At 37.6% G+C, this 20,127-nt stretch overlaps 1 protein-coding gene across 1 annotated transcript; it reads right to left on the bottom strand.

The window, feature by feature from the left end:
- Positions 1–9,172: 9,172 nt before the first annotated feature.
- Positions 9,173–19,750, bottom strand: vax1 (ventral anterior homeobox 1). The gene is made up of 3 exons (XM_051133942.1): positions 15,400–19,750; positions 13,357–13,544; positions 9,173–10,778 (listed from the first exon to the last, which is right to left on the bottom strand). Exons 1-3 carry the CDS (start codon positions 15,614–15,616, stop codon positions 10,230–10,232), a joined length of 954 nt encoding a protein of 317 aa, XP_050989899.1. The 5' UTR covers positions 15,617–19,750; the 3' UTR covers positions 9,173–10,229.
- Between the last annotated feature and the right edge of the window lie 377 nt (positions 19,751–20,127).

A 20,127-nucleotide genomic window follows, 5' to 3' on the forward strand; every position in this document is an offset into this window, starting at 1 on the left:
TAATTGCTACTTAAAACTAACCCAAAATAGTGATGGGAAGTTTGAATCATTTTACCGCCTCGGACCTTTGATTCTCGTTCAGCAAAATGTACGAGTCATTTTGTTCATTTCGTTCATTTTAGCAAAATATAATAAAAATGTTACGTGTTACTTCCCTAACACATCTACTGCTTACACAAACGATGATTACACTACAAACAAGACAAAACTATAATGCTATAAGAAACAGAAAATATTATTTCATTGTTTACCTGGGTCTTTAGTCTATGATTCGCTCACCTCACCTCTTATCTGACAAGTTTTTGGGTTTGAGTCGTTCGTTCATCACGTGACAGCCCCATAAGCTTAACCAATGCAGTGTGAGCCGGAAAAAGAATTGATTAGTTCATCTCTCGAGTCTTCGGGTTCGAGTCGTTCGTTCATCACGTGACAGCCCCATAAGCTTAACCAATGCAGTCTTAGCCGGAAAGAGAATTGATTAGTTCATATCTTGAGTCTTCGGGTTCGAGTCGTTCGTTCATCACGTGACAGCCCCATAAGCTTAACCAATGCAGTCTTAGCCGGAAAGAGAATTGATTAGTTCATATCTTGAGTCTTCGGGTTCGAGTCGTTCGTTCATCACGTGACAGCCCCATAAGCTTAACCAATGCAGTCTTAGCCGGAAAGAGAATTGATTAGTTCATATCTGGAGTCTTCGGGTTTGAGTCGTTCGTTCATCACGTGACAGCCCCATAAGCTTAACCAATGCAGTGTGAGCCGGAAAAAGAATTGATTAGTTCATCTCTCGAGTCTTCGGGTTCGAGTCGTTCGTTCATCACGTGACAGCCCCATAAGCTTAACCAATGCAGTCTTAGCCGGAAAGAGAATTGATTAGTTCATCTCTCGAGTCTTCGGGTTCGAGTCGTTCGTTCATCACGTGACAGCCCCATAAGATGAACGAATGACTCCAAAAACCCAAAGACTCGAAACGGGTTAACTAACTCCAGGACAGGACCTAATAGGATGTTGCACATGCGCGACTGAACGAATCACTCCCCGAGACGAATCATTCGTCCCGAGACACATTAAAGATTCGTCAAATGAACGAATTGTTCAAGAACGACCCACCACTGGCCCAAAAGTTGCCCTATCTTGTTTTAACGTGAGTCCGCCGTTAAAAATCGCGTTCCGGAGATTAAAATACACATTTTTTTTGGCGGGGTCCACCTAGTATAATTACATTCCAGGGGCTAAATATTACATTATTGGGGTCGCTTCAACTCACGGACATGAAAAACAACCCGGGGCAACATTAGCCCAATTTTAATAACCTGGCAACACTGCTTTCGGGTTTTTGGTGTTTCTAGTCAAATAACGTATTTTCCGAGCCAAAAATATAACGTTAAACGCATGAAAATGGTTTTAAGGGACAGATTTACTGGTACACACAGCTTACTCCTGCGCAAATTTTTATATTTAGTTATAAAAACTATCAGTTTAAATAGTTAAGTCGATTTTTTTTAATCCCGTTTTAACATGTATTTCTATGGAGACTGGAACAGGAGAGCACCCAAACGGAAGTTAGAATCCATTATGGCGGCGCTCAACGGTTACTCAGGAAAAAGGTGGATAAACTTTTGTATGTAACCTTTGTATGACTGCAAGTCAGTGTTTACATATTTTAGCATGTTGATTCAATTATATCATCATTTGCAGTCCTTCTTTAAGTGAGTAGTTAACTTTTTTATTTTGCTATGAATCAAAATGAATAATGTGATTAATCTCAGAGTTGGCTGATATGGAGAAAACATAAAATAAGTGGACGGTCAATTTATTATTTGTTGGAGAAAGGAATAATACCACAGAATTACACAGATTTTTCATCAAATATCTGCCTGTCATAGTGTGACTCACAGGTGCACGGCCTTGGTGAAAAACAGGACATGTGCCATTATGAAGCTTTTGTCACACTCATTCATCACAAGCTTTTTCATTTTTTTTTTGGAAGCACTTAAAACGCTTTCTGGCTAGTAAAACCAATGGTCATCCAGTCATGATAATATGAAATCCAATTACTAAAATAGAAAAAAAGGTCTCCATAAAACAAATAAAATAAAAACTATGTACTCTGCCATTTATTTGGCCTAATGTACACAATTACAAAGCCTATATTTTGAGAAACCTTTTATGTATCGTCCTTAACGCTTTATCCTTCTTCTGCCAGGCTTTTACATTGAGCACACTGGATCACATGGTCTGCGTCTACAGTTCTTTCTATATGAACTTCACTCACACCTGAAAGCTATCATCTAATTATATAAAAGCTTACCTGGAGGAGTTGATCAAGGTTATAACTTTTTCCAAATGGTAGATATACCTTTAAGAATCTTATATATGTATCTTAAAAAGGATAACTCACAAAGAATGGGTTTTCTCTCTAGTGTCAGTTTCAGGGACATAGAGACATCCAGCTGCCGATGCTTTCTATCACTCTCTGTCTCTCCATTAAGGATTCACAGTTTTAAACTACTTGAAAGTGCTTCAGATAGAATACCACCTAAGAGCAACAAAAGACCTCAATGAGGTGACTTTTTTTCCTGATGTATGGCAGGAAAGCTAAAACCTGTCCAGCTCTATATAGGCTTTAAGAGCTTTTCTTTTTTTTTGTTTTGTCAGCCAACAACTAAGACTAGCATTGCAGGTGCAGGTTATAAGAGAGTTATGGCCACTGGATAATTTTGTAATATTGAAATGTAGTCAGAAAGTTTTTCTCATCCTCAAAGCTCAAAACATTATGAATGCTGCATCCAGTCATCTTAAAGCACAAATTCACAATTTTTTTAATTCAAATTAAAATTAGTATATTATTTACTCATCCTCATGTCATTCCAAATCTAATTTTGTGTGTTCTGTGGAACACAAAAGTAGTAGTAATGTTAGTAATCAAACAATTTAGCCACCACTGACTTCCATTGTATGAGACATTCTTCAAAATGTTTTATTTCATTAATTTTTAAAAATATTTTATTCTTAAAGTCATGTTTTAGAACGACATGAGGGTGAGTGATTGATTTTCATTTTTAGGTGCATTAATGATTAGCTTTTACAATCATCAACAAAAATTTGTACTTTGCACTTTTCAGCATATTAGAAGAAAGTAGGCCTGTTTATTGCTACATTTTTAATATTTTGTGCTTATCTGAATTTATTGGAGCGTGAAAAGTGGTGGGTTACAAATTAGAGCACTTGGAAAATAAGAGGATAGCAAATTGAAATGTTTTTCGAATGTTTGAATGTTTTCTTTTATTCAAAACAATACCAGAAATGTGTATTAAAAACTAAAAACCAGGGTGAGTTTAGATTTTATTTAGCCTGTTTTTTTTTCATGAGATCCAATTCAAGGAACGTTTTATTTTTGTAGAATCCGTTCGCATCTGCATCCGTGTAACTTTCCACTCAACTATCATTATTACTCTTCCTAACTGACAGCTACACTAGATGTTTGAACACACTCTTCACACACTTATCTGTGATTTTCATTCTCCCACTGGATTCGTCTCTCTCTACTGTACATGCAGCAGGTACAATAGGTCCAAAACTCAAATCTAATGTTTGAGATTTGAAGATCTGAACCTCTGCCCTAACTCTCTCTCACACACACACAAACACACCCATACTGTATGCATATGAGTTTACACACATACACACACTCCAATGTGAAACATGTTGGCAGGGAAAAGCACTAGACTTTGGAGTGGGTGGGTGTTGCGGTGGTGATGCTGCCGTTTGTGGAGTCTCTTGAGAGTCAATCCAAATGTTTCAGACAGAATGCAAAAAATAGCAAATTAATGCCCCTGAAGAGTGCCCACCCACTGGAGTCATGCCCTCGCTTAAAATACATCATCTGTTTCACAATCTGCGATTTAAAAACACACACACACACACATATCAGGACTGTGTGGTGCAGTTTGGTCCAGGCTGAGGGAGGGAGGTTGGAGTGTTGATGTATTTATTATTGTTCGCTTGAAGCGACCTTGCTCCGTGCAAATGCAAATTGAATCAAAACGCAGGGCTGAAACTCTGAGGCTGTGGGAAACGAATCCTCTGCTAGTAGAGAATTGTGCTATTGTTAAAAATCAAGTGATTTTTAATTGCGCAAAATATTACACAACAATGCGAAAACATTATGAAATGGGCTATTTTGGTGTAGTGCCTCTCACGCGGGCCAACCAAACCGATTCGGCTCTCCAACGCCTCAATGAGATGCTTGTTGCTTCTAATGTGGCGATTAATGCTGTTTATACCACCTGCATAATTGCTGTTTGAAACCTGTGTGATTTGATAGCAACATCTGTATTTAATCTACCACAGCAGGGGCCGTCGCTGGCATCGTTAATTATTGTTTCCAGACGTCTGCTGTGTCAGATATGTAATAGGCTTAGTGATATGCCACCTGGTCAGCAGGTTTCTGTCATAAACAGTCATACGTATCTCTATACTGTAAGCAGCTAATCAGCTCAAAACCCTTATTAGCTCTTATTATTAACTCTTATTAGCCTTTATGTAATGCCTCTGATTATACTCTGAGGGGAAAAAAAGGTACAAAGCTGTCACTGGGATAGGTACAAAAACTAAAAAGTACATTTTTGTACCTTGTTTACTCCTAAATGCTTCAAATTAGAAAATTAAAAATACACATTAATACTTTTTGAAAGAGTATTGTTCTAGTGACAGTTTTTGCTATACCTTTTTTTTTTTTAACCTGAATTATTTGTGATGATGATCATTTACTGCATTTCTTGATCACAGTATTTTTTGTCAATTGGAATGAATTCAGAAAACTGTTACATGAACCCTAAATTCTGCAATCTAATTTAAATATTCATTTACATATGCATTGTGTGTTTTTCAAGCAAAGCTTCGTAGTGCCAAAGAAAGCTGCCACATGTATAACTGCCATTTTTGTCTTGAGGATATATCTAAGAAGAAAGACAGAACTGCTTTTTACCAAATAGTAAATATTCAATTTCATCCACTAACCTAGTTCATAAGACACCTAAATAAACTTCCGCATGTTTGTATCATGTAAAACGTGTGTAAACATATGTATCACGTTTTTTTTTTTTTTAGGATTCTGGCGGTTTGACAGTGTGTCCCTGACTGTGCCTTTATATGAATTAGACTGCATAAAACAGTTGCAGAACCACTACATTTTAATCACTAATAAAACAAACATGCTACATGATCCACCTTTTTATTCCCGTAAGAGTGGGTGCCACAATTTGTAAATTTTATGGGTGTGGCTTCCGGTCTCTTACACATCCAGCTATTTTTAGCTGTACAAAACAGCTAGTTTTGCTGCTTAATATTGCAAATTGGTGTCTTACCATATTATTTTAATTTAGTATCTTAATTATGAGCACACTGGTTTTATTCTTCCCGCTATTTCCCCGGATAATAAACCGAAAGCCTCACCCATAGGGTTACTGCCACCATGAGGAAAAAGGTGGATAGTATGAGCAGTTTTTGATGTAAATTTGACTTTATCATTCCAAAAGTTAAAGCAAAAACACAATGGTCTGACATTAGCTTCGAGAAATTAGGTTAAAATATCTGCATGAAAAAGAAACAGCAGAGGGGCTAAATGAGGCGCATATTCACTCTCTGACAGCAGGTGGCGCTTATGGAACAGCAGTGATAGAACATTTCCTTTGTTATATTATATTATTATTACCATGGTCAAAACGATAGGTCTTCCAGGCAAAAAGAGTAGTCTTTAAAGCATTTTTAAACTTATTATTTTAACATAAACATCTTTAAAGTTGTGTTTTGAGCTTTTATGCTTCGGCACAGTATCTGTCAAACAAACTAAAACCGAAAGCACAATATCCATTTCATCTACTCTGTTTTCGCTGCGCGTTTCAAAGCAAATCGTGCACTATGTTCAGGCGATCAGCTCGTGATGATCCGATGTTTTTCCCGCGCCTCAGAACGTCTCCGTTCACAGTGAATGTATTCAGTGAGTTTAGCACGTGTTTGAGAATGCAACGGCCACCATTTATGCTTTAATTTCACGGCAGATGATTACATCGTTTCGTTTGTAGTGAGACGTTTTTGTAAGCCTGTTTTCACTTAAACTAGAGTTTGCAGTCAAAATAAAAGCTCTACTGCCGTTTCCGTCAAAATAAAAGCTTAAAAGTGCAGTATGAATTGCTAACAGCTAGTGGTTAAAATGGGTAACGTTACTGCAGTCCAAATTCAAAATATCTCTTTGAAGTGTAGAAATTAGGTAAGTATTGTAATTTCCCTACTGTAGTGTAAAGCAAAAATAATGTACCTAAAAAAATATTTATTTTCATTTATTTTACAGTGCAGTAGTTTTACAATGGCTATTACTGTCATAGGAATAACAATAATACAATTTGTTATTATTATTACATTCTAATTAGTTCAGGTACTTTAGTTCAGGACTTTTTTCTAACTTTAGTTTTCTTAGTTAAAAACATGGGTTGGAACTCTTAATTTTGAGTGCATTATAGAATAATTTAACTTTAAAATGTATAAAATGTTATTTTTTATTTTCATTTGTCTTTTTTTTTTAAATATCGCAATAATATTGTATCATGGACTTCTTATCAAGACACTATAATTTTGTGAGATCATTATATCTGAACTCAAAACGTGGTCTACATTGCTTAGCCACTTGTATATTTTTTTTTTTTTTAATTCATACTGTGTGCATAATTCAAACCGGTTTATCGCCCAGCACTAGCACATAATATTTTTGATTCCGATTGAGAAAATATTTGATTCACGTTAAATTTTTTCCTGTTGATCGGATTATTTCAGGTCTCCACCATTGAAATTTCATTCAGAATGTGCTCAGTTGGATCGATTGAGGTGTTTACATGAAGGTTTTTCAGTCCAAATATGAACTGGGTCCTTGTAAATGTATCTATTGTCGCCTGTATTTTTAAATCTGATTTTCAGCTGGCATAGGGCGTCTTGAAATTTAAAGGCCCAGTCGGGCCCATGTGCCAAAGCTAGTGACGTGTATCTGCTCCGCTTTTCGAAATCCTCTGATTGGTTTATTGGATCAGTTAGTTAGAAAAGCCTGTCAGCATGTATGACACTTCAGGGAAAAACCGGGAGAGCCGTGACGGGATTTAGCGCTCCCCAGGAACATCGGGGTCACGAGTCCACTCCACGCTCGTACAAGCTTCTTTCACAGCGTGCATTTATGCTCTGATCACCATATGTAAGCACAAATAAAAGAGGAAGTGAGGGATGCACAAAGAGCACAAAACACCCACAGGATGCTGCGTTTCCTCCCGCCGTAGGCCGGGGTTTAAGGGCTAGTCATGTGACGCGAGGAACGTGTTGGTGGTCTCACTCAATCCCCCCCTTCCCTCTTTCACACTCTCCCCCATCGTCTCCACCCGTTCCCTCACCCCCAACCACAATGCAGCTCGACCTTCAGCCTAATTGGGCTGCGAGGAAGGAGAGATGGAGCGAGGGGGGGAGGGAGAGAGGAGGCCAAGACCGTTGTTTTTTTTTTTTTTTTTAGGAAGATTCCCAAGATTCAGAAGGGCAGAGACTGCTCAAACACTCCGAGTAGCAAAGTGACAAAGGCCTTTAGTTAGCCTCCAATCAGTGCATACATATAAACATGCACACATACATGTGATGGTTCATAACTCAAAGCTAAAGCGGCATGTAATCAAATACAAAAAGTAGGCAAAATGTCAGCTGCGACAAAGGTTTGATGTCTAAATACAAGTCTGTGACCACCAACATTTTTATGCATTTTTCATTTTTTTTTTTTTTTTACAAGCTTATCAAATTATTACCAGCATATCAAATTAATTGAGAAAAAAACTAATTACAGAATTTGTCAAAATTCAAGAAATGTATTTAAAGTCCATTTTAAATAAAATTATTAACCAAATTTCTATTTTAAAATCAGAATTTTCAAAGTGAACCCCAGACTTTTTAGTTGCATATTGAAAAAATATCCTAAGTTTTAATACTTAAAATAAAATTTTATTTTATTTTTTTGAAACGCAAGGAACTGGTGACCCATCAGGGGCTCTTGATGGAGCGATGCAGATAGGAAATAAACTCAGTGTTGCAAAACTCCATCTGCACCATGAAGTTCTGCTTTCATTTGGCTAGTCATTGCCGTTCTACAACCCATTTTATAAAAAAAAAAAAAAAAAAAAAAAAAAAATTCACTCTGCCTGCCTTGATTCTCCCAACTTCTTTTCAATATTGTCTGTCTCTTTTATAAAATGCAACCGTGCAGTGCAACAAAATCATAATGTGCATCCAATTACAAGGACAGAATATTTTCCTCCTTTTCTGTGAAAAACAAAACTAAACAAAACAGTTGTCTATCTGTCATAACACACCTCAAAAAATGATTAAATTCACTTCATCTTATATCAATCACTAATCAGCTATATATATATTCCAATTGAAAAATCCTAACTGCATTGTAAAGCCACAGAAAAGGAAATAATATATACTACATAAACCAAACAGTTCAAACAAACCTTTGAACTGACCAACAAACCAAGACAATGAGCAACTCTGGGAGACGTTTCTGTCTAAATGAATCCTTTGCACTCCATACAGGTTGAATACATGGAGAGTAGGAGTATTTGTCATTCCATGATGTTCAGAGACATTCATTCATGCAAGGCTGTGTGCCTCTCAAACATCAGCACAGCAGACAAGGTCAGCCAGCGCTGTGACAGAACTGGCAGTGTTAAGTGACCTTGGACGATTTACACCGAACATCAGATGAAGAAACCATCATTTAGGATTTACACACGGAATGAAAGACTGAAGAGATTCGATTTGTTTTGATTTTTTTAGTTATATATAATATATATCCACACTCATACCACGGTTCACAAACTTCAAGATATTTAACAACAACACCACCAGAGCTTTGATTGGCTGTTCAATCCGAAACCCCGCCCCCCAATACATTCATTCTTTCATTATTTGCAGATATACTAATGATCTATTTATTACAGACGTGAATAATTTACAATAAAATAACAATTTTAGTTATTCATCAATCTTCTTGCTTTTATACTACAGTGATCGTACCCTGTTTGTCCCTCAGAGATCCGCCTCGTCTCAGCTCTGATAACAGAAAGGGCTTCAAATTCTTCTGGAAAACTTTGCCGCGTTGGTAGAGGGGTTGCCGCTCACAGCAAAACACATTTAGTCCAATAATGCGAGGGTCTCGTCGATGCTCCGGAGATTAATCCCAGGCAATGACATCAAGTTTTCTCAAAAGATTTGCAGTTAAACACGCACCTAAACATGGAAACCAGGACTACAATTTCAGTACCAGCACGCACACACAGAGGAGAAAAACTGCATATTTAAGACGTACAAACTCACAAACTGAGACTGCCTTCAAAACTCGGTTTGGGGAGCACCCTCACAGAAACCATTTAGAGAACAATGAACACAGGACTATTGGACTATTAAACGTGTGACAGCGTTTTCCTTCCATTTAGTCGGAACATGTTTAACCAAACGAATACAAAACGGTATAGACATCTGATCTTATAGCTTCATACGGCAAATTCATCATGACCTCTGTAAGCAAATTGTGTATATAAAGCCACAGTATGACTGTACCTTTGGAAATGAATCCCAATATAATATATATATTTCATTATTTGAGACTTGGCATTCGCCACTATGTAAAAATCACACATTTAGATCGCTCTTCAAACTGAAAACATGAAGGATGTTGCTGCAAGTTCAGTTTTTATCAGGGGTTTATGTTCTGTACTGTTTTTTTCTGTTTTGTTTTACCCAGCAGCCTTCAGATTAGATTTTTAATCTGAACACTACTGTCCAGCTTAAAAAAAGGTATACGGGAAAAAAAGTGCCCCGAAAATATTGCCTCAGCAAACATTTTCATCTCACTTCCCCTCCATAATCTCTTGCTACATTCCTTCCTCAAGCTCTCGTTTGTGTCAAATTGGAGAAACTCTGATTTAGTGCAAAATGCTCCGAAAATCCTTGTTTTTGAAAAGTCCATCGTTTTACAATTCTGAGAGGCATCAAGTGTGCAGGTTGACGAAACGCAAGATTGAAAACACAACAGCACTGATGAGACAAAAGGGCGAAAGCGATTAAAAAAGAGATAATCAGAGCTCAAACTAATTTCAAAACAACAACAACGACAATAAAAAGAATCAAAGGACAACCCCTAGTGATCATTCCAAAACTTTCTTGTCTAACGCTTCTTTGCCATTGGTCCGCGAGTAGGGCTCAAAGGCGGACGAGCTCAGGTAGCGGGCGGAAAGTTCCTGCAAGTTCCCCGCCAGGGATCCGGCCATCCCGAGCGGGGTGGAGGAGATGCGTGAGGCGACCGACCCGAGCAGAGAGGGCATAGGGAAGCTAAACAGCCCGTGGGCGGGCGGAGATCCCTGCAGCCCCGTGACTGTCCCCGAACTGGTCACCGTTGGCAGCGGCGGGCTCCCCCCGGCTGTGCCTGAGCTGGCCGCGCTGCTGCTACTGCTGCTGGAGGAGCCTCCGTTAGCCGTGATGCCCAGGGACGGCCCACGCAGGGCTGAGCCTAGTGACGAGCTCCCACAGTGGGGCAGCAACCCTGGCAGGCCTGGGGGAGTGAGGAGCCGGCCCTGCTCCAGAAGACGCAGGACGCTGCAGGTGGCGGCTGTCTCAGAAACTACAGAGCGCAGCTCTGAATCCTTGCCCTGATCCTTCTTCTGCTTAGTGCGACGATTCTGGAACCACACCTTTACCTGCAGAGGGAACAATATTAGAAATGAGCTTAAAATAGAAAACAAAGCAATGTAATATGTGACCCTGGACCACAAAACCTAATGAGGGTCAATTTTTGGAAATTGAGATTTATACATCATCTGAATAAATAAATACGCTTTCCATTGATGTATGGTTTGTTATGATAGGACAATGTTTGGCTGAGATACAACTATTTGAAAATCTGGAATCTGAGTGTGCAAAAAAATCTAAATGTTAAGAAAATCACCTGTAAAGTTGTCCAAATTAAGTTCTTAGCAATGCATATTACTTATCAAAAATTAGGTTTTCATATTTACGGTAGAAATTTTACAAAATATCTTCATGGGACATGATCTTTACTTAATATCCTAATGATTTTTGGCATAAAAGAAAAATCATTTTGACCCATACAATGTATTTTTGGCTATTTCTACAAATATATTTGTGCTACGTAAGACTGGTTTTGTGGTCCAGGGTCACATGGAAATTATTGTAAACTTGCATAATTTAAAATACAATTAAATAAAAATAAATTAAGATAGGTTTTTTTAGATACCATGAATTATAGCAGTCTATTTATAAAAACCATTAGATTATGTGTGCATAAAATTAATCTAATTAAAATTAATGTATTTTGCATCATAAAAATACTAAAGTAGGTCAGTCTAAATTAAAATGAATTTTCAAAAGTGTAAGCGAAGCTTATTTTTAAGGGTAACTGTAAATATAAACCTCTTTAATGAACAAAAACATGCAGCTATTCTTTTGAAAAACACCACAACACGAGCTCCTTGCAAGGACGGATGGATCAATACTGTTTTGAACCACGTAATTGTGCTGTATCCATTTAATTTAGGATTACAAAGAAACAGGAATGGCAATTTCCAGATAATACGTGTTTAGATCAAGTTCCAGTGGCAGAACAAAATCATAATACATATTTATTTTCTGTGGAGAAAAGGAGGCCCGCTTTATATTTGTTGTACTTCAAATGATCGATAATAGCTTCAGAGGAATAAGAACAATGAAGTATGACTAACATCTCAGAATTGTGTCATGCAGTTTAACTGTCACGTTTATTAAAAAAAAACACACACACACTAAAATAACCAACTTAAATGCATCACAAGTGCATACCTTAACAGTTTCATCAGTGTTGTAATGGAATGCTAAAAATTGAGTTAGCGTATTAAACCTGCTATTGTCTCTTTGCATTTGCATCTGTTTAACCTAACAGTGTTTTGTGAATACGATGAACCGGAGGGTCACGAAAAACATCGAGTTACCAGCAATTCCACCTTATAAAAACATTTTCCCTCTCGTTCTCAATGCATTCTTGACTCTGCCTTTGAGAAATACAAAATGCATTGCTGGTGGACGTTCACAAACATGACGTTCGTTGTTTGATCTTTCCACAGAACATTTTCGTGTTTCAGAACACATTGTTAATTTCATGAAGCCGTCATTAAGGAGCACTTCACCCTCCTCATCAGGCGACCAAGAAGAGACACGGAAAGCTTTAATGTAATCAAGGCATGGATTTGAACTGCACTGCAGCACGGGGCATTAGAGAGGGCATTAGTGAAGCTAACTCTATTGTGCTCCCTGTGTTAGCAGCACCGATCTGCCTCAGGGCTTTAAATGTCTTAATTTCACCCCACAGGAGAGCAGAAGAATTTTAAAGTCGTTAGTGGGGTGATGATGTGATAGAATGTGACATAGTTCAAATGGCCAATAGAATTAGAAACGTTGAGACAGCATTTTCAGCGTGCAGGTGTTCAGGGTGTTTAATTAGGGGAGCCCCGATCAATACATGACTGAAAAATTACGATAAAATTCTTAAAAAAAAGTCTTAAAAAATTTTTTTGTAAGCCATCATGTCTTTTTTCTTTTTTAAATGCAGTACTTGCTCACGCAAGCATGTGGATAATGAACATTCGCTAATGAATAAACAAAAAACACACGGGTTCCAAAATTAGCCTTACTATTGCAGTCAGAGTTTCCCCGTACTGCAGATTATCCAGGGAGACACAGAGAGAGAGAGGGATAAAGCGAGGCCGAGAGTGGCAGAGAGAGAGAGAGTGCACGTACAGTTCAGTCATGTAATCTCAAGCTCGTGACCTCTTGCTGACCCCTGCGCAAAGCATGTGTCGTAAATGCATCGCTGGGCTTATTTTTGCAAAGCGGGCCAAACCATCAAAATGGTGAGGGCATAAAAAGGGAATTATGTAGTGAAAATGTCAGGAAGATGTGATCGGATCAGTGATTTTTTAAGTGGTCTGAAGGAATGCTAAAGGATGATCAAAATGCAGATTAAATAAAGATCAAAATTATATAGCCAGAACAACTCGTTTACCAGGTAGCTCTGTGTCTTTTAATTGTATGGAGGATTGACAATACATTTTAATTATGTTAAATAAAATTACAAATATGCGTCAGACAGCCGTCACTAGGATAAATGTTTCAGAGAGCCACAGTTGCGTGATTAATGTTGTATTGGTTGATTTCAATATTATTTACATGATCTGTATCATTGTTTTGTGTATGTGTGTATCAGTGTTGCGTTTGAGTGTGTACCTGAGTTTCAGACAGGTTAAGTTGTCGGGCAAGTTCGGTTCGCTCTCGTCCCACGACATACTGGCATCGCTGAAACTCCATCTCCAGTCTGTACAGCTGTTCTGCTGTGAACGAGGTCCTAGTACGCTTTGGTCGGTCTAGATCCAAACCCTTGGGGAGAATAATCTCTCGGATCGAACCTTTGGCATCTAAATGTGATAGGAAAAATGTTTTCAGCAAATTGTCATACCTGCTATAAGATTAGCATTTAAAAAAAATAAATGAATATATCAGAAAATAATATAGGTAGTCATGGAAAACATATTAAACATTACACAGTTTTTGAGGCTAAATAAACAACAAAACATGACATTTTTTCTTAAGAAAATCCTTTTTCCTCCACAAGCTGTTAAAAATGTAATGGTTTTGTAGGTATGGCACATAAATGCCAAACAAATGCAGACTAGACTCTTATTATTATTTTAGTATAAAAAAAAGAAGTTTGTTGTTTTTAATACTAACAATCAATAAGGTAGGAAATGGTGTTGACTAAAATAAAAAAAAAAGTTAAATTAAAGCTCAAAGCATTTCAAATTAATATTTAAAAACTTGTGTAAAACACAAATACTGTTGAATTCTCTCAAATCTGCAAAACTATTTTAATTTTGTCTTTTGCGTATTAGTTATAGATATTTCTAATGGGTCTTCTATTTCTGAATGGATAAAATGATTACTAAAATGTTTAATAATCACGTATTTAAAAAAGCAAATGCATAAAAACGGAGATGAATATGTGATTTTAAAACGAAATAAATAAATATTTTAAAAATACACCTAACGTGTTAGCTGGTGAGTTAAGATTTGAAAATCAAATTAATTATTTTTGTTTTTATTTGTGTCTTTGTTGCATAACCGTGCTCCAGCATTCTTAGCAAAAATGTAAGCAATAAATACATTGTTTAAAAATTTAGTTATGCTTTGTGACAACTTTAAAATAATTTAACAAACACACACACACTCGCACACACTGGTCTCCATAATTATTCAAATCCAGATACTGAATAATTGTATTGGCTGCTGAATTGTGATTGAAGAAATTACACAATAATTTCATCAGGTTAATTTCCTCATATTTCAGCAGGCCTCCGAGACTGACCTAGATTTAGCTTCACAACCTAAATAAATTAATGGAGCTGATTGCTCTCCAGAATTTCACAATCAGCTGACACAAGCAGGAGGGGCTTCACAACTATGTTAGTAATTTAACACAAATACAGACAAACACCTTTTAGCCAAATTATCGCAAAAACATTACAATAGCTTCACTGAAAAATTGAATTTAAAAAATGAATCATTTCCGTGTAAGCTCCACATTCTCACCTACTGCTTAAAGAAAAAAAAAGATGCATCTCCATTCAAATACTTTAGTAAAAGGACAGATTTTTTTTGGTGATGATGATCAAAAAGCGTCAAAGCTTATATAAAAAACAGGGATTATAAAACATCTAATAATCATAACCAACATAATCAGCTATGTAAATAAAAAATAACATTTTTAAATGTTACGTATGAAAAGTACTAAATTTCTTAAATCTGTAACAGTACTGTAAACAAATAAAAGTTTGACAATCTAAATAGTACAGTGCTAAAATATTTTCCCGATTTGATAATTATAATTTAATAATTATTCTATTTGTTTTAGTGTTTATGTCCATAAGAGTGATACATGTTTGAAATGATTCTAAATAGAATTTGCAAATATTTGCAGTGGATAACTTAGATCATAAAGCTATGAGACACAGCATGAGAGCTGATAAAATAACAATCAGATTTGTTTTCTTCAATACAGAACAAATTTTGTCCTGTAAAACAATTTGCATCATGTACACTTGTGCACGCTCAAATCTATACACACTCACGCACAGAAGAAAAAAACAAAACCAGCGACTCAGACGAACTATCAAAACAAACAAAAAAAATTTAAAGTTCCCGTTAAGTTGATTTCCTGTTTTTTTGGGGAGCACAAAATGTCCAGAAACCTCACGGGAGTGTTTTTAAACTTACCCCGAACTAGAATCCTCCGGCAGTAATCAGGGTCTCCTGAGCTCGTCCGGCTCTTTTCGCAGTTTTCCACCGGTCCGGATGGAGAGAAGGACTCCTGCTGGTCCTTCAGGAACGTTTTAGAAATGTTCCCCTGGGAATCCTTTCCCTCTTTCCCCTCTTTTAGTCCATTCTTCAGCAACATTCCGGACTCCGAGTCTTGGCTGTAGCGGACTTCCATAGTCTCTTATCCTCTCCGAAGATTTCTCCTTCTTTTTCTCCTTGTTGGGAAGAAATAACTATTCGGGTACGGACACACACACTGCTTATTCTGGGTAATATAGGTTTGGTCTTTCTGTAAAACAGCAGCTTGGAGTCGAAGTCAGATAGCTAATGTGCCACCAGCACTTGCCCGGTCCACTGATCTGCCCTATTATCTCTGTGCAGACTCACTTGCCCAATGATCATAGACTTCTCACCCAAATTCAACAGCAATTTAACAGCTCCTCTCCTTGTAACATTCACATCAGGCTGATCTCCGGGTAATCAGAGCTGTGGACGGACGCATGCTCGCCGCTTCAATTGATTACGGTAATTTCGCTGCCTCCACATTTGCGTAACCTCATGAATACTCTAAACTGTTTGGGAAATACACATTGTCCTGATAGAGGGGTCCACTCACTCCGACCCCCCTCTCCGCCCTCGTTCGCACAGGATCAAGGGAGATGATTTGCCTCGAATCGCCACCACGCGCAATCACGGAGCCAAAGGAGCGCCGGAAAAGTTCCACTTCATTCCTCGGTGCCCCGGCACTGGCCGTTCCTCTGCTCTCGGGCTGCTTGCGTTCGGTCGGGCTAACTTTACGAGCAGCCTGGCGAGTCTCCCCCCGGATAGCGGCCCGATACCGCACGCTGCACCCTCGGAGCTAATACAAGCAAAGAGCGAAAAGAGAGAGAGGGAAAGATCGGTAGAGAGCAAAGAGAGAGAGAGAAAAAGAATGAGGGAGGCGGAGAGACCTGGAATACGAAAAAAATGGAATCCACTTCCCTCGGAATCTGTAGTGGTAATGAACACGGATTGACAAAAGAAAGAGATGAACACAAGGGAACTCTGTCAAGCGGGGGACAGTGTGCGACAACCACCCCGAGTTGCCCAGCAGAGCCAAAGCGAATGGCGCGATCACTCAGCCCCCTTACCCTACAAGAAACCTGTTAAGGCGCCGCTAAAAAACTCAACCTGCCTGAGATCCCAACGCTAACACCCAAAGCGACCCCCCTCCTCCTCCTCCCCTCTCCCACTCCTTCCACACCACTACACACCCACCCACTCAGTCTCGCCTATTTTCATTGTCAACGCAACAATATCTGGGGGAACAGCAGTGGTCTGTAATCCAATAAGACCATTGATTAGGCTACAATGATTCAATTCAAGCCAATGGTTGCGAGCAGGGAACAGGCTCGGACCCTTCTTGTCACCTTGCAGGGCCAGAGGCCCTCTTCATGCTGAACTCCCCCCCCTCCCGAAGCCATTCAGTCCTTTATGGGAAACGGAGAGCAAAAGGAGTGAAAGATGGCAATTATCTAATTGGACTATTAACAAACAATTCTGTGAGTGTGTCTGGTAGGGAGCAGAAGAGGATGGGGAGGGGGGGTGCTGGACTAACTTCATTTAGCGAGTGTGTGGGGCAGCCTGTTGGAGAGAGGGAAAGGTTGTTTAAAGAAAAGATGAGAGGGAGGGATTGTTTAAAGAAAAGGTAAGAGGAGGCTACGAAAGGGGGCCGCGGGGGCAACGGGGCGATTCTGCGCCGAGCTTGGGAAAAAGAGTTCGGCGGGACGCGCACCAGCTGTGGTCTGAGACGCTCCAGGTCAACAAAAGATGAAGATGTCCTGCACGGAGACTGTGGGACACTACAGAGGCATCTTCAAATATCTGTTGCTTTTCAAGACTGTTAGTCCTGTAGAATACCTGTTGAAAGGAACAACATATGTTAGGTTTGGGATGAGGGTTTCCTACCTCGTCTTAAGACACTAATATGCTCTCTTAAGATACTATCATCTCTTAAGGCACTAAAATGTGCACAAATATCAACCCTTAAGACGCTAATATAAATGCTGAAGTTATAAATGTTAACCCTTAAGGAACTAATACGTAACCTTAACTTACTAACATCATTACTAACTTACTACATCATTACTAACTTATGCTCTCTTAAGGTACTACTATCAACTCTTAAGTTAGTAATACATGTATTTACTCCTTAATTATGAATATTGACGCTTAAGACACAAATATGAATTCTTTAGCTCTGAAAACCAACCCAACTATCCTAGTAAAAAGCAATAAATTTAAAATGCATTGATTTTATACTAAGTATAGTTCAAGTCTATTAAAATATTTACTGATATATCGCTCAAAACTTACTGATATTACAAAAAAAAATTGTAATTAAACTTTATCAGTAGTATAAATGTAAAATATATGATATTTAGGCAAATTAAGAAAAATGTACACATCTTCATTCTGTTCAAAAGTTTTCACCCCCTGCTCTTAATGTTTCCTTCTGAAGCATCAGTGAGCTTTAAAATGTATTCAAAATGACAGTTTTTTTTTTTTTTTTTTTTTTTTTTCACAATGCACATTTCTTAATATTAAGTCTAAAATGTGTTTTAATGTCAGTATTGATGAGGATTGTATGATCTTTGAATAACATTGGTCTTTAAATGCAAAATATTTCAAGTGCACCATAAGTATATAATAGTTCCACAAATTTACTTGGAACTGCATTAAGTACAACATAATTTTTTCCTGATTTAGACTTTAAATATACCAGTTTAGTAGACTAAAAGTGCAACTGCAGGTATTTGTATTAAGTACATAATATGTAAATATATTTGCAGTATACTTAGCATGAAATAAATGTATTTTACATACATTTTTGTATATTTATTTTTCACTAGGGTAGGTACTAGATATGTACCCTTAAGTAACAAATAAAGTATCAACCCTTAAGATGCTACTATGAATGCTAAAATTATAAATGTCAACCCTTAACGAACTAGTATGTAACCTTAACTTACTAATATCACCCTATAAGGTACTAATATGTTCTCCTAAGTTACTAATATCAACTCTTAAGGCAATAATACATGCATTTACTCTTAAATTATGAATAGTGACCCTTAAGATACAAATATTAGTTCTGAAAACACACTGTAGGTAAGGTACTAGGTACTAGATATGTATCCTTAATTTATAAATATCAACCATTAAGATCATAATACATACCTTTAAGGTACTGAAGTATACTCTTAAGTTAATAATATCAACCCTTAAGGTACTAATATGTTCTCTTAAGTTACTAACATCAGCTCTTAAGGTAGTAATACAAGTATTTACCCTTAAATGATGAATACTGACCCTTAAGATACAAATATGAACTCTTTAGTTCTTAAAATAAACCATTAAGGTACAAGGCACTAGATATATACCCTTAATTTGTAAAAATCAACCATTGAGATTGTGATACATACCTTCAAGTTACCAATTTCAATCCTTAACATACTAATCTAAACCCTTAAGTTTCTAATATCAACCATTAAGGTGCTAAAATATACCCTAAAGTTAATACTCTAGGGGGATAGAAAAGGCACAAAGTGTAACTTTGAGGGTATTGCCTCACTGACAAGCTAAAGGTACATATTTTCAACACATTTTTTTGATAGTACAGGCGTTTCAACTAGCTTAACCAGTATGAATCAGTTGGTCAATCAGTTTCCAACATGGCTGATTGATATGAATAAAATACCTGTGCTGGTTCAATAACTAGACAGTCAACAACAAACCAGCCAGCTTAGACTATTCTCATTTAAGCTGGTTGGTTAACCAGGTTAACTACCAATCCAGGTAATACAAATGTAGGAAAAGGTTTTAACCACATTTTCTTTTTGGGGATTTTTGAGAGAATGGGACTGGACTTGAACCATAGTCCTCTGAAACTGATGTGTCAGGAAATATTCGATTTTCCCTAAAGTCATGCAAATTATTCATCAACATTTTGATACTTACAAGTATTGCAAATATTTGAGTATAATTACAAATTCCACTGTATTTTCATTATAATCATGTGAGTGGTATGAGAGACTCATTATCTGAAATCAAACTGCATTGACTGTGTCTAAAGCCTCAGTAGACGCAACAATTTAGTGTTGTGTGTTGAAAATTAATGTCCTGACCTTCAGTTTAGTCACTTCTGTCGTTAACAAAAGCAGTCATGACATTGTGAAATGCTAATATTTTCGATATGGCATTTTTTTGGGTTTTCATCAAATTTTTTAAACATGTCTGTGTGAAGGTTGTTCAGATATCCCCTAATGAAGTAGCTGTGAAGATCCCAGAACAATATGAGTGCTGTTTCCTCTTCCTCTCTGTTTGTCTCTTTTGTGTCACTGCTGGTAAAGCCCCCCATCAGATGGTAAGTAAAGCCCACAGTGTCAGAATGGCAAAACTCACCCAACCTCATTTATTTAGAAACAACAAAACACTTCAGCGTGAAAAGAGAAGAGGGACAAAGCCGAGATGGGCGGAAACACACATAGATAGAGACAAAAAGACAGATGGTGAGACATATCAATAGATAAATAAGAAACAAGACATGACATGACAATACCTGAAGATGGGGAAGGCACATTTTGTTCAGCTCCTTTGAGTCTGGGCGATGCAGCATATGAATTACGCAGCTATCGCAACTTTAAG

This window comes from Labeo rohita, chromosome 17 (genome assembly GCF_022985175.1).
Source record: "Labeo rohita strain BAU-BD-2019 chromosome 17, IGBB_LRoh.1.0, whole genome shotgun sequence".
NCBI classification, from domain to species: domain Eukaryota; kingdom Metazoa; phylum Chordata; class Actinopteri; order Cypriniformes; family Cyprinidae; genus Labeo; species Labeo rohita.